At 48.6% G+C, this 16066-nt stretch overlaps 1 protein-coding gene across 1 annotated transcript; it reads left to right on the plus strand.

Moving 5' to 3' along the window:
• The first annotated feature begins 3384 nt into the window (after nt 1–3384).
• On the plus strand, nt 3385–11825 carry Odaph (odontogenesis associated phosphoprotein). Its single transcript, XM_023713031.1, has 3 exons — nt 3385–3427; nt 5766–6260; nt 11100–11825. Exons 2-3 carry the CDS (start codon nt 6194–6196, stop codon nt 11477–11479), a joined length of 447 nt encoding a protein of 148 aa, XP_023568799.1. The 5' UTR covers nt 3385–3427; nt 5766–6193; the 3' UTR covers nt 11480–11825.
• Nucleotides 11826–16066: the final 4241 nt, after the last annotated feature.

Genomic DNA, 16066 nt, shown 5'->3' on the forward strand with positions numbered 1-16066 from the left:
AGAAGGATCAGATTACCTCAGGAGGTGTCTGCAGGTTGTCTCAAGTGTTCTAGCCATGCCCTGCTTTTAAGACACCACCTGTGCTCAGTAGGTTTATAGCATGGTGTGTTCTCCCTAAGTCTTGGGGCCACACTTACTGATACTTGCCTCGTCAAGCACATCACGAAGTGTGTCCACTGGCATATTCAGCGTAACAACTCTACATCTGCTGCCTCCGGAGGTCCAAGTACCACCATGAGAACATGAAGATGAACAGGAGTAGCAGGCACACCCAGCACAAGACAGTTCCTAGACAGTGGGGGGCAGCACAGTGCAGATGCTGTGAAACTGATGGAGTCTCAGCTCCACACAAGTGTGTCAGATTCTCTCAGCACTCCTCAGATATGAGAACAGGAGAACCTAGGGCAGAGTCAAACAGCCCTGGACCTGCTGCCAGCTGATGGGCCATCTCACCGACCTTGGATGTGTTTCATTCATTCAACTTTGTAAGTCGCCCTGAATAGGGCTACACAAAGTGGGGTTCACAGACCAACATACAAGTGAAAAAGTGTACCCCAGCTTCATTGGAAGCACATTAATTGAGCCAGGCCACACTGTCTTCATATTGAGACCTTGGCTGACACTGAGATGAGCACCTCCCTCCCTCAGGACGTGCCCCATGGTGCCCACAGCTTTCTCACAGGTTCCCCACCATGAGACCATCTCTGGACCTGCCCATGCTGTGGCTTGTGGTCAGGTGGCAGCACTGGCACACCTGACAGTGCTGTGGTAGAGAACGAAATTCCCAGCTCCTCTGGAGAAGCCTGGGCCCGGAAGAGCTGACATCACACCTGACTCAGCAGTTGGGGCCTCTTCATTTAGACAAGAGAGGGGTTTCATTACATAAAAAGAAGGTGCATAGGCTGCCAGGACACTACCCACACCACCAGTGATGAGCACCTCACAGGCACAGGTACTCTCTTAGGCCCACAGTAAAACAGCTCAGTGCCCAATTTCAACAAAAACAGATTACTGCAGCTTGTTAGAAGGGAAGATTTTACAGTGGTGTGAAAGGTCGCCAGGTACACAACTGAGAGGATTTATGTGACATCCAGAGGATTTTAAAACTTTGACTGCCACTGTTACTATCACACTTGTGGATGGTCTTAAGAGTAGGGATTTACCTTCCAATGGCCATCCTCACCTCCAACTGGCCAGAACATAGAATCATGTGTTCAAAAGATAGGAAATGGCTCCAACTAGAAACAATGTGGCTGTCCAGAGGGCCAGACTCAGCAGGACACCAGAGACCTGCAAATCTAAGAGTGAATGCAAGCATATTCTATAAAACTAAAAACCCTTGTAACAAGTTTATTTTAAAGGTACCTGGTAGCAGCAAGAGCCCAAAGCTGGGCTACACTTTTTCACTTGTTGAAGAGCTGGTTGCGAGAACCCAGCTCTTCATCAGGTGGCAAATGAATGAAGCTGGGCTGAGGGAGGCAAGTAGGAAGCAGCAATCCCAGAGAAAGCCATCGGTCGACATGGATAGCCATGGGAAGAAATGTGTATTATAAATGGAAAATTGCAATTTAATGAGCAGCTCACAGTAGTGTCTCATAAAATTGTTTAAAATAGTTTGCATGTGTCTATAGGTATACAAACGTATACAGTAGACGTCAGTGTGTTGAAAAAGGAATGGCAGGAATATGCCAAGCTGTTAAAGATTATTTCTTGGAGAGAGATAAATTCTTCCCATGACACAGAAAGAAGTGGAGGTTGAGGTGGGCAAGAAATAGTCCAGGAGGGAGGGAAAGAAAAATGACAGTAACCACCCTGGCAAGGTCTGAATGCTGCCACCAAACTGGTGTTGAGACTTGGTTGCCATACCACCCACACTGGGGAACAGCCTGGGGATGGACTTGGTCCACTGAGAATGGGTCAGTTAAAGAGCTATGTGGCGTCCAGCCTCCCCCACCCACCCACACACACACACCCCTTCCCTGCTTCCCAAAGAGTCACAGTGTCCCTGGACTTGAACTTCCAGCTTAAGAACTGCAACCCAGGCAAACCTCTTTATAAAAATTACCCAGCCTAGGATATTTTGTTATAGCAAAAAAGGAGCATTCTACAAATTTAAATCAAAATGATTTCATCTCTCGGGGCCAGGGTGATGGCTCAGTAGAATAAGCGCTTGCCTGAGTTCAATCCCCAGTTCTGCCAAAAAAGAAAAATAATAATTTCATCAATGAAAACCAAAGGGTTGCTTACTATTATTACCTTCCTGATCTCCCTGGGGAAGTCTTCATTCACTAGTTGCCTCCCAGTCTTGAATGACTACAATTTCCTGTGCCACCACCCAACCCCTGCCAGCTTAACTATTGAGATTTTTAAAAACCACTGTCTGCCAGGTGTGGTCTCAGGTTTTCCTTGGCTTTCCTGTGACTAGTCACTAACAGAAACCTAAAATACCCACCTCCATCCTTATGGAGAATGTGCAAATAGTTTCTAACCTACTCACTCTCAGCAAACTACAGGACATGAGCCCAGAGTCTCTCGAGCTCAGGAGTAGCTGCGAAGCTGGCCGCAGCTCCTACAAGGCTGCATATTTCCGCCCTTTCTTTGTCTTGTTTCAGATGCCCATGTTCAGCGAGTATCTGAAACAGACAAGTATTTCTCAGTAACAGCAATAGCTGTCATTATAGGGCACCAGCCCATTCGCTCATTGGACCTACAGCCACCCTAAAGGGTAGACCCTGTCCCTCTTTGCATTTCACAGGTGACATTTTCCAGAGAAACAGGAGCTTGGCCCAGCCTCAGGGCTAGCAAATGGTAGAAGGCCAGAGAGCCCCGCTGGTGCCTATTCCAATGTCACAGAGGTTCAGCTGGGTGCTGAGCTGCTGCAAACATTTAACTCATGAGAATGAGGCCACCTGTTATTGCTGGGCAGAGGTGGAAGGGGACATGTGAGCTGTCTGCAGCCAGGGAAGCCTCAGAGACATCATCTCCATCCGAGTCTGTCTGGTGCTACTGCCAGGCACATACAGGGCCAAACACTCAGGGTGGAGTCACCTTGCCACACTGCCACAAGAGTCTGTCTGCAGATCTAGTTCCCTCGGCTCATAGAAAGGATGCATAGGTAGTAAAAGATGGGTCCCCTCGCAGCCAGTGCTTCATCAACACCACAACTGATATACAGTTTTCCATTCCAGTCTATAATCAAATACAAGAGCATAAAATAATTCTTCCTACTCTCTACCATGAGGTTTAGCTTACAATTTTCATTACATGATCGCTACTCTTCACTACACTGATAATTTTTCAGAATCTGTTTTAGGAAACCACATACTATACACCACATATGGTTTCAGGTGCAGCTGGATCCAGGAGTCCAGAAGTTACCAGAATCTGGAGTTTCTCTGTGCTGTTCCTGAGGTGGCCTCCCCTTCAGGTGGGTGTGCCATTTTGCAGCTTTGCATCCAAAGGCAGAACTGTGCTTCCTGTCCTGCCACCCGCACTCAGGTCTCAAGACTTGTGCTGCCCAGTTGCCTAGCTTGAGGCAGATGCTCATCCTGAGAGGGTGGCGGTGCTGTGGGAAGCATATGCTGCACCTCTGTTCTAGAGCTGGGAGAGCAGGAGTGAACTGATCAAAAGCCTGGACAGGGAGCTGCGCTGAGCGCTGGACAAGCAAGAACAAGGTGGTGAAGGCCGTGTTCTTGGCGGGTGCAGAGACGGGGAGATCTGTCTGCTAACAGCCCTCGTGCACATGTGTCACCCAGAGTGAGGGTACTACAGAGATACCTCCTGTCCTTGCTGTGATCCCAGAGGCAGCTGCACTGTGGGATCCCATGGGAGACAGGGCCCTTTCCTCTCGTCCCTGCCAGGAGGGTAATTTGCCCCCCTGGTCTGGCACAACACTCCAACCTGCTATGTACCACATGAGTCCACCTCGTCCATTCACACCAAGCATTGTGGGCACAGCCACCAGCCACATAGCTCAGTGCCACTATGGGTGTCCAGTCTGCCAAGCAGTGCCCACCTGTACTTCCTGCACCTGCTGTGCTACCTGCCTCCCAAGAGGTGGAGCCAGGGCCTTTAACATGTTCAGAGTAGAACAAAAGTTCTTTTTTTTATTTACAACAAAAGTTCTGTATGTGAGTTTGAAACACTTTTATAATCATGAGTTCCAAACCGAACAACTAACTCTAACATAGCCATCTCTCATCACCAAGAGGCTCAAGTGAAAAACCTCATGCCTCTACTGGCTCCCACCTTTGGTGCCTGAAGTGAGTCCTTGATAGCGCATGCTCTCACTGCCACAACAGTGTGTCACCTTGGGTTCCAAGTGTGGCTTCTGCAGGGTGCGATGAGTCCAGGGCCTCAGACAGAACTCTGAACAGCAACCAGGTTGTGGTCCTGAGTTGTCTGCCAAGGGTGAGGACCACACCTGAAGGCTCTTCCCCAGTGTCCTGTGTGTGGTCCCACTGCCGGCCTGCATCCAGGTAATCCAAGGATTGTCTCAGGTTGGTGTCTTTTTTGGTCCTTCATGAGTCCATGTTTGCAGCCAATAATGACCACACTCCTCCCCATGAGGAACTGGTGCATGGCCATGACACATTTCTGTTCTTATTTCATCCCCTCTTCTCCCCATCCCTCCCCTCCATTTCTTGGTTCTCCGTTGTCTCTTTGTAGAATCTGCAGCTTTCCCAGAATTATTTCCCAGCACTTCTGGGTTGCAGCCCAGTTTCCCCTGTGCTGGACAAACACTTGGCTCTGACCCCATCCCAGCCCTGGAGGAAGGGCTTAGAACAACGGCGTCTTCAGTGCTGTGGTACAGGGCGAATGTGAAGGACTTTGCTCACCCTTTTACTGCAGGAAACCTGCTGCAAGGGATGAGGGACTGAGCAAGAATCCAGAGCTTCACAGTGGGGGCTGGGCTTCTCTCCCTCCCTCTCTCTCTCCTTCCCCCTCCCTTTCCCTTTCCTTTTTCTTTTTGAGACAGCATCTTGCTATGTAGTCGTACTGACCTTGAACTCAGTAGCCCAGTCTAGCCTCAAATTCACTGCGCTCCTCTTTCTCCAGCCTCCTGCGTGCTGGGCTTACAGGTGTGTGCCACCACGCCTGGCTCACTTCTGTTCTTTCTGTACTATCAAGGCGCATCCAAAGTGGTCATTTGACTTACGGAATGATTGGGAAGTACAAAGAGAAGAGATTCTGACATGGACTGTGATTAATATTGACTGCAAATGCCCTTTGCCAGCCAGGCATCTCCCGTACTTACTCACCTGGGAGGTGTGTGCTAGAGTTGGTCGCGGTCGTCCTCAGGGCTTCATGTGATGAGCGCTTGGCCTCCGGCTGTGGCCTTTGGGCGGCAGCATAGCCATGAGAGGTGAGGCCAGGGGAGGGAACTGGGCCCTGCACGGCCCTGACAGGATACTGGGAGCAGCCCTTCCTCTCTTTCTCCCCTTTTATCCTGGCCCCCATAACATAGGCACTTTGCTCCCCAGTCTTAATGGTGCCTTCATCATGGTCCCTAGCCACAGAGCCTGGCACCCATGGCCGGGAGCCTCTGGACTGTGAGCGAAATGTCCTCCTCACTCGGCTGACTATCTTGACAGATAGCAGCACCCTTGGCTCAGCTATTCCAGCAGTTTCCCGGGGCCTCCCCGCCCCCAGGGAGAGGCAGAGCCCAGGCTATAGCTGCTGTCACTGTAGCAGGCACAGGTGCACATGCCCTTCAGGGGCAGCAGCGATGGTTACACCCCTGTCTTACTCTGTCGCTTCCACAGTGACCCTGATGGCCATGAGGAAGACAGTCCTCTGACTGCCGCCCCAGTCTCTGGGACACAACTGAGGAGATGAGCACTATGACCAGGTGGCAGCCTTGGGTTCCCCCAGTCACCTGCTGCAGGGACAGCTGCAGTCTTGAGTGCCTACGTCTGGCTTGGAGACTCTTGAGACTATGAGGGGCAGGAAGCAGGACCCAAAGGACAGGGAGGGTGTGGCTGCCCAGTCTAGAAGGATGAGCAAGGTTTGCCGTCATCTGGAGAAGCTCAGGCTGATGAACGCTGTCTGGAATCTCCCGCCGCCTCTCGCCCTCACCGCAGCTTGGTGGCTGAGGTCCACTTGCAGCTGCAAACCACCTGCGCCAGCTGTGTGACTCACTCATGCCCCTTTAAAGCCACACCAGGTCAGGGCAGCGGCCACTGGAGAAGCCATGGCTCTTGGGCTCTGCTGTTCCCGCTGGGCATTGCTCTGCTGGCTGGCGGCATCTGTGGCACAAGGTAAGGACTTTGTTTTTACTCGCATGTGGGTCTGCTAATTAACAAGGCACAGGGAAGGCAGGAATGTGCTTACACATTCCATCCTGGGAAGCCTTTCCACCCACCTCCAGCCTTTGGGGTTAAGGCAGAGGGGCTGGGCTCTGTGGTCTGAAGCCCTGGGTCCTAGTCTCAAATGCTCAACTCTGTGACTTTGCCTAGTGAAGTGACAATGTCTGAGTACTCATTTATTTGGGGTCATCAGGACCACATATGTGATTGTGGGAAGCTCTCCCTCCCCCTGGGAATGCTACACAGTTTCGAGGCTGATGCCCTCCTTCTTGAAGCCACCCCTTTACATCCCAGCTGCATGGCCAGCTCTTTGTATGCAGCAACTGTTTGCTCTCTGTTTGTTCTTGGGCTTTGATCACAGAAGTGAGCTAGCATTTGGTTCTACCCAAGGAGCATGGAGCACAGGAGCATAGGACAGGAGACTAATTTCTGCACAGTTCCTGTTCTCTCTCCCTGCCCAATGGTCAAATTTCTCAGTGGTCTGAGCTATGGAAATTGCAAAGTCCTGCGGAAAGTAAAGAAAAGAATGAGCAAAAACAGAGAAAGGGGAGAGAAAGGGAAGGCGATCCTGGAGGCCTGAGGCTAATATTTCCCGACATTCCACTTGGTCCCAAACTCCATGCTGTCAGGAGTTGAGATCCTGTCAGTGGCCAGAAGGTCCCTAACTCCCTGTTCTCATCCACAAAGCACAGGACAAGCTGCAGAGGGGCTATCAGAGCTGGCACACAGAGCCTCCCACCAACCCCTGGACAAACACTAGCCTCCAGGGGACGAGGGGAGACAACACCTGCCCAGGCCCCAAGAGGAGTTCCATTCATCACCTGCTAAAAGGTGACATCTAGGCACAGTGGGTTTTTGTGTTTAATTTATGTATTTGGTACAGGGTCTCACTACGCAGCTCAGACTCATAGTCATCTTCCTGTTTTCAGCCTCCCCAGTCCTGGGATTACAGGCGTGCACCACTGTGCCTCCGAACTTGCACTTGTAGCCTGCTCAGTGCACTGAGGGGCAGGGCTGGTGCAGCGTTTGGCACCGGGGATGGAACTTGGTCCCTGGCTTGCCTAAGCAGGTGCTTAGTCCCATGAGCTATCTCTGTGGCCCTTAAGCACAGTGTTTTAAAAAGAACTAGCCACCTCCTTCTCCTTGACATGTCATGGGACCAAAGCGTTCTTGCAGAGCCAGAGCCATTCCCTGGGAGGCCTGGAAAATACATAGCTGAACAGTTCCTACTCATATGCAAGATTTCTCATGTGAGAGAGTTCTTTTGTTTCTATTTAACTGGAGCACGCAGTCTGGTATGACTGTGGCAGTCGGTCCTGCAGGTAAATCTCTCCTTAGCCCCAGCTGGCTAAGCCACCGCCCACCTGTCTGTGACCTGGATCTGTGTCCCTGTCTGTGTCCTAGGTCCCCAGACAGGGATGCACAGCCTTAGACTTCTCCATTCTTGTACCTTCCTCTTGCCTTCTCCTCTATGTGTTGTCTTTCTGTTTCAAGTGGAAACCTTTGAGCTGTCACAGTCTTTCTTGAGACACATTATTTTGTAAGGCAAAACTCAACCATGTCAATTTTATTTACACGTGTCAGCAATGTCTAAGCTTAAGTTTACAATATATGTACATTGACTTATTCCAAATTTAATTGAATAAAACATTTAAACTACAAAAAGAAAGTATTTTTAGGTGGCACTCTTTCTCTCTGATGCCTTTGAACTCACACAGAAATTCTTGCCTCCCCTGGGTCCACAGCACGCCATTCTACTCTGTGGTCTCCAGATCACAGCTCTGTGTCTGTCCTTTCTGCATCTGACGCAGCCCCTGATGGGGAAGCTGCTCGTGCCCACTGCCACTTGGCTTCAGCATGGAGTAGGAAGAGGCTGTAGCTATTCTCCGAGACTGCAAATGTTTGATCTTCAAAGTAGAGCTCTGACTACAATCACTGGTCAGGTGGAGAGTCCACAAAGGGAACTGAGCTGTAGTCACTGAAAAGGCGGTCCCCGGGCTGCGACTTCTCTTTGGTTCAACTCTGAAAACATACGAATATTTCTCTAAGACTTTTTGTGTCAGGGACTTGACTTGAAAGTCAAAAACAAGCTTGCCAAACAAACAAAAAGAACAGAGCTTTCTTCTCTAAAAGTTGCTATAGTTCACTACAAACTGGTTATTATCTACCCAAATAACCACACAGTAGAGGTAATTATAAAAAAGTTCACATCCTTACCCTTTTAAAAAAGTGCTAGTTGTTGATAAACTATGACTTTCATGTCTAGACTATAATAAACCCATTTAAAATTGATATCCAAATTTCAAGCTATACTTCGGGCTTGTATTATATTCTGATTTTAAATAGTTGTTCCTGTAAATGTTCTGAGACTGAAATTAAGTATTTTTTATTTAATACTTTTTATGAAACATTTTTGAGTACCACAAAAATACACAAACAGGAATGGTCAATGTCTGCTTGCCTTTCACTGAGTTCATCAAACTTCTACTGAGCACTCCTGTGCTATTCCCAGCTCTGAGGATGATGGCAGTGACCAGCAGCATCAAGAGCCCCTGGTCTCCTTGGAAACCCTGCTCTTACGGCCTCTAGACCCTTTAGCCTCACTCTAATGCATAATCATGTATTCAATGTACCGAGAGTGGTCCAAGGATTGGGCTTCATGCTGGCAGAAACTTTCCTTCATGTTCATGGCTAATGAAAGCCAGCTAACCCTTCCGATATGCACACTGCTCATCAGACAATGTTCTCAACACTTGACCCATCTTATTTCAGGAGGAGACGGGTAGCATTGCTTTCTCCATTGGACAAAGGAGGAAAACTCGAGATTAGGAAGGGGCCTGTGGTCAGTTATTAAACATTGAGCCGAGCAAGGGCCACTCTGCAGCCTGTGCTGATGAATACTGGGCTGCTTGACCCCTCAGCATGTCTTTCATCTGTGCTGCAATATTGACCCATTTTGGTTTCCTGCTTGCAGAATTCCCATCTGACCCTCTGTGCATTTGGTAGCTTGTTGGTGTAGAATATGGATACCATCACACTGTCCCTGAGAGGGGAACATGGAACTTTAGCAATTGTAGACACAGGCTGCAATCAATCAGCTCAGTTCTGAGTTGAGAAGACATCAGTATGCAAGAAGGTCCCAAGGGCAGTTCAGTGGGACAGGAACACACCCACTGTATGACAGTCATGGTGCTGATCTGTGCCATGGGAGCAACCACAAGAGGCCTCCCCAGCCTCCCAAAAGGGAGAGCTCCCTGAGAGACTGAACCTAGAGTCCAGACAGAAGAGCCGGAGGACAGGGCAAAAGAGGGAGCTCTGGGCATCTGAACCAATTTTATAGAATCCCAGGGCCAGAGATAACTTTTGCCAAAGTGGCTGCTGCGGAGTGGAGCAGTTAGGCAGTTGGACAGCTGCATACTATTGACTAGTCTCTAAAGGCAGAGGAGGGAAGAGAAGTTCCTGGCAAATCACCTCCATTTTCCGTCAGAAAGGAGCTACTCAGCAGCCTGCTTACATGCACAGGATGCTTCAAATGAATCTTCAAAGGAAAGTGTTGGAGGAGATTTGAGGAGATAGTAAAGATTACGAAGATGGAGAACAGAGTGACACAAGAGGAAACAAAAGGACTGCTGCACAGAATTCAGTCAGCTGGAAGTCGTGACTGTATATGGTAGCAACTCACACAGATGTGTGGCCCTAACTGTGCAAGTTGTGACAAGTTCCTAAATCCATCCCCATGGCAGCCGCATTTTAGAGAGTTTATGCTACCAAGCAGTAACCACCTGACAGAATCACCAGGCGTTTGGGTCTCCTGAATATGGTTTCATGTGGTCCTGCCCCCCGTCCTGGGTGCAGGAATGAGGCCAGCGCGTGCCTCCATCCTGAGCCCCCAGGGAACTGCACGGCAAACTCTAGCACCCAAGTGCTCTGGGGTTGGGAGGTGACCCCAGGGCCCAGAAAATACGATGAGCCCAAGAAGCAAAGGGGTTCATTTACTTTTAGCAGCAATTTACTGAGTGGCTAAAAGAGGCCTAGGTAAACCCCGAGAGCAAAACATGAGGGTGCAGCCTAATAGAAGAAGCTGTCTTCTCCTTTAGTGGCTGAATTCTGGGTAGTTTTTATGTTGCAAAGGTTTTCAAATTTATCCAAAAGAATGAGTAATGTGAGACTGAATCACCTTCTATGGTTGAGACACAGAGAAAAAGAGAGAGAGAGAGAGAGAGAGAGAGAGAGAGAGAGAGAGAGAGAGAGAGAGAGAGAGAGATCCACTTAACCAACCACCCAGATCACATGTGGAGCATTTCTAAAGAGCTCTGTGGTTACTCCTTCCACTAAGTGATACCCACCCTAACTCAGAGCTGGGCAGTATTTTGCCTGGTTTGCTCTAACCTGAACACCATGTAAGGGGACTCTCACAGTCTGTACCCTTTCCTGTCTAACTTCTGCTCAACATAACTCTGTGGGGTCCATCGCCGTCGCTGTGGGTGTTCATGCTCGGTTCTTGTCACCGCTGCCACAGCTTCATGCACAGGCCGAGACTGCCTACCCATTCCACTGGGCACCCAGCCTCAAATCACTGTGCCTTGGGCTGTCGGTCTTTCTACTCACAAACACCTCCACTTTTCTGAGTCCCCTCTCCAAAGTGGAGCACTGGGTCACAAGGTGGCTGTGTTTCTTGTCACTGGCCCTCGGCAGCTCTCTCAACCCCGCTTTCTGTGTCTCTGCTTCTCCTCCCTTGCCTGTCTGTTGTTGCTTCCAGGCTGCCTGCTGACTGTGTTTTCCTCCCCGCAGGAGCAGAAGGGCTGGCTGTGCCTCCGGGAGGCGGCCCACAGCACAACGCTCCCCCTACAGACTGCCAGATCTTCACACTCACCCCGCCGCCTGCCACCAGGAGCCCGGTGACCCGACCCAGGCCCGTCACGAGGACCCCCAGACAGCCCCTGCTCATCTTCCCGCAGTGGCCCAGGGTCCCCCCCAGATTCCCAGGCAAACCTTTCCTGCCTCCCTCCTGCAACCGTCGCTTCCCGTGGCAGGCGTGGTTCTGGCCACGCTGCTGCCTGCCTCGCGGAAGATGTTTCCTGGGGACAGAACTCCGTGAGGGAAGCTCCTCGGAGGAGACTAGGGAGGGGAGAGGCCTGCGCTTGAGGAGCAGGAGGAGACGTGACCTCTGACGAGGCTTGGGAAGATTCCATGTCCTCCTCGCCAGTAGAGCTGTGAGGCCACAACTTGAAGCAATGCAGTGGCCTCAACTAGAAATCGTTCTCCCCATCAGCAGCGAAGACAACGGATTATAGCTGATTTCTGTTTGCAATTCAGGGCAGCTACTTTGTCATTCTTATTCCTCGGTGGATTAATGCAAATAAAGTCCAAAAATGGGATGTTCCAATAACTCTATCTACACTGACAGCCTGAAGAGTCAGCCTTCCCTTCTAAATACAGGGAAGAGCATCTGAAGAGAGATCACTATGACTCACTGAGGACACGAATGGCTCTTTTTTATGTTCTGTAGCAAATTTACTGAGCAAGGTGAAGTTACAAAGCGAACTTGAAAAGAAATGATAAGCATTAAAGCAAAAGTGTGTGTGGAATCTGATTACAGATATTTTTATTTTTATACTTTTCATAATTTCATAGTTATAAACTGAATAATCCAACATAATTATTTTTAACTGTAATATCCAAATTGAATATTAATGTTTGAAGCAGATGGTGTGACCAGCCTCATAAATTCTTCATTTCTGAGGTGATATAAATGTGAGCTGATGTGGAAACTTCCCCTAAACTTTCAGCATAAGTCCACACACGAAAGCTTGACTAAAAAGTCGTATGCAGGTATCCTGTGAACTTTAGGACTCTGTGGCCAAAGCCACTCTACCACAGGGAAAGTATATTCTTGGGATGCAGTGTGAGGAACAGTCCCATGAGCTGTGCCCATGGCCTGGTTGTTCACTGCCTGGAAAGTTCTCTTTGTACCTCCCCACCCAAGTGGTCAGTGGCTTTCACTTGGCCATTTCAAGAATGATGTGCAAAGAATGCTGTTACAGCTGCTACAAAGACAATCAGTCAATCAATCAAAAGATACAGGCATGGGAGTAGGAGGTGCCTGGGAAAAGGGAAGGGGGAGAAGATCATGGTGCTGGACTTCCTCGCTCCATTAGGTGATACAGCAAGTGATGCATTTCTTCACTCACTTAGCACTATTCATTATTAGAACTGATATTTGCTTTCAGTTTATAGGTATATGCAAAAACTTCTCTGAGGCTGAGGAGACTGCTCAGCAGCATAAGCACCTGCCTTGCAAACACAAGATTGTGAGTTTGATCCCCAGTACTGAAAAAAAAAAAAAAAAAAAAAAAAAAAAACTTATCTGAAATCATGAAGAAACTGTATTTTGAAATAAACTTTACTTGGTCTTTGATTGCTCAGGATATATCAAAAATAGGCATTGTGTTAGTTACCATTTGCATCCTTACAACAAAATCCTTGAGAGGAACACCTGAAAGAAGAGACTGTGGCTCACATTTCTTTTTTTTTTTTTTTTCACATTTCTTGAGGTTCAGTTCATGGCCCATTGGTTCCACTGCTGTGGCCAAAAGGGAGATGGAGCATCATGGCAGAGGGAGTAGAGGAGGAAAGCTGCTCACCAGGAAGAACAGGTGAAGCACCTTAGAGAAAGGGGCCATCTGAGGTCACCACACCCCCATGACCATTCCCTTCAGCTGTCCCCACCTCCAGGGTGCACCAGCCCCCAACACCACCCTCAGATCGTGATCCACCCACCTGAGGAAGTCATAGCTGCTAGGCCAATCACCTCCCCACAGAGCCCACCAGCCAGCACCCAGCCTCTAGCTCACTTCAAAACCAAGCCATGGCAGCCATCTTCAGGCAAATGTGAGGAAACAGAAAGTTTTGCTTGTGAATCCCCTCCCCTGTCTGTCCCTCCTCCCTATCCTGCCATGTTTGCCCACACCTCTGTCTTCACAGTACCCTGGCTTCCCAGAGCCAACTGGCTTTCACTGGGCATTCTCACCCCAAACATTAGGGCTTTGCAACTTTGGAAACTTTTATTGAGACAGGCTCTTACTATGTAGCCCAGGCTGGCCTTGTACTCACCGTGATTCCTCCTACCTCAGCTTGCCAAGTGTTGGGATTACAGGCATGTATCACCACACCTGGCTCCAAGGACTATTGCAAACAAACTCCCCATAGTTCTGAACTCCAGCCCCATAGGAAGCATTACTGGTGATGAGTAAACCTCAGGAAGAGAGAACTGGTGAACGAATGATTCCACCACTGTGTGCACTGCAAAGCAAGCTGCTCTCTTGGTCACCAGCAAGGTGAGTACTCTGGGCTTCAATGACAGTCGCATGGTGCCTCATCCTGCAGTAGGTACAGCATTGCCTATATGACAAGCATCCACCCTTGCAATTCAAAGTATGCACACTTTTGACTAAAAAAAGTGTTTCACTTTGCTTTTAAAATACAGTGATGCCCTTTAGGCTTTGTAAGTAGGGGGATGGGCTTCAGTTATGAATAGCTCAAAGGGAGTTGTTTCCCAAAGGTGTTCCCTTTACTAGGTGGCTTCTCTGAAACAATGGTGAGAAGTGGCTGGGAGGTGCAGTCACTAAGCTATTTCCATCCTAAGGAAGGATTAAGTGACAGAGTCTAAAGCTCTAATCACACTCCACATACCCAAGGCCACTCAGTAAATAAACCCAAACTAAGAAACATTTTCAAAACTAGCATGTTCCGAAGTCAGATGTCATGAAAGACCAAGGTTAAAGGTGATTACAGTGGCATGACAACTAAGTGTAATATGAGGCCCTTGATCAAACCTGGAGCTGAGAAGGGGGCAGAGATGGCCAGAAAGGATGGTACCAACCAAAAACCTAATTTGATCATTTTAAACAGAACATCCTGCTTTTAGGAAATCGATGTTGAGGCATTTTTCAATGAAAGGAAATTATTCAGGAAAATGTATGCGACAATGACCAACAATACAGTAAAGTGTTTTTACAGTTGATATGACTGAAGAAAGAACATGGGAGCCCTTTGTACTATTGTTGCAACTCTTCTATAATTTGACATGATTTCAAAATGATAACTTAAAATCATTGCTAAAAACAACACAATTAAATCTTAAATGTATCCAGGAAGGTTAGTTAAAACTAAGCCTCATTCCCACACTATCGACCTTTCAATGACTCACATTAGTTTTGAGGGCTGTGGGGCACCGAGGCTGGCTATGACCTGGGACTCAGATGATCACTGATATTTGGGGCAGTAGCTATGATAGTCAGAGCTCAGTGTTACCTTGCAAGGATTGGAGACACCCAGGGCATCAGGGTTGTACACCTTTAGGCATGTCCGGGTGGGTCATAGAGGCATGGTCTCAGGATCTCTACCCAGCCCCTCAGCCCTTTCTCTGTGACACTATTCCCTGCCCCTGCTTCTTAGCCTTGAACTGAGCAGCTCCACCATGATGCTTCTGCCTTGAAGCCAGCTAATCATGGACTGAATCATCTGAAACCATGAGCCAAATTAAGCCTCTTTTCCTTGACATCATGGGTGCAAGCAATGGGAAAGTGAAAAGCCAGCTGTTTTTAATTTGGATAAGGAGAAAAATCTGACTAAAGTGTAGGTCTCAAAGGAGAAACAGAAGCATGAGACAGAATATATTCCTAAACTACCTCAGCAGTCAGTGACATAAATGTCTCCAAGACATTAGGGACATCTGAGCATGACAGAGGCCCAAAGGGCGGTTTCAACTTGAGAAGGGGCCCTTGTCCCTCTAGCACATAGAAGGCAACTGCAACCGCAGTTAGATACTGGGGAGCAGGGGTGCCCCTGTCCCAGTTATCGCAGCAGGGAGAAAGCGTTGCCCAAAGCCCATGAGCTGTACAAGGCATAAGGGACAGACAGGCCAGGGGTCACACCTGCTGAACAAGTCCGCTACTCAGTTGCTTTGGGATACATTTAAACTGTCAACACTGGAGTTTCTCCAATTTCTGGTAAAGATGAAAAATTTGGAAAGAAGCTGCTTATTTTTTATGTATGTTGTTGGCATCATTTGAAATTATGGCTCAACTTCAGAACCGCCTTAATAAGTCCCACAGGATGGGCTTCCTTAAAGTCCCACATTCTGTGGCTGGGTGATGGCCCCTTGTGGTCTCCTCACTTTTCTCCAAGCACAGGGTCCCTCCTATGTGACCTTATGAAAGACCCAGTGAGAATGGATCAGGGCTGTCCTCACAGCTCTACTTCTGCATGATCACCTCCTTCAGTCTCTCTCTCCCAACAGTCATGTTCTGGGCTGGGAGGAGCTGAAGCCTTGACTTGTGGATTTGGAGTACCCAGTTCTGCCCATGCTAAGAAGCATCCTGTTTGCAGATGTCATTACAGACACCCAGAACACCTGCATAAAGCTGGCTCAGTCTCTAATTCAGCTACTTTATATGTAAGGAAAAATAAAGGCAACCATGACTTTCTCAAGTACAGAGAGCATTTGGCTTATTTTTATAGGAAAATGTAAGTAGGTATCTGATCCCTGCAGGAGGCTCCAGCTTGTTCTGAACAGCTGAGTCCACCAGACAAGGATATGGTGTATAAAGGAACAGACCCAACCACAGCCCTGCATGGGGCGATCAGCGCTGCACACCTCAGCCTCAGCACGGGCAGCACCAGCAATAGCCCTGACAACACACACTTGCTCTGAACCGCAAACCACACAAACATGCAACACAGAATCGCTCTTGTGT

The sequence above is a fragment of the Octodon degus genome, unplaced genomic scaffold (assembly GCF_000260255.1).
Source record: "Octodon degus isolate 3935 unplaced genomic scaffold, OctDeg1.0 scaffold00028, whole genome shotgun sequence".
NCBI lineage: Eukaryota > Metazoa > Chordata > Mammalia > Rodentia > Octodontidae > Octodon > Octodon degus.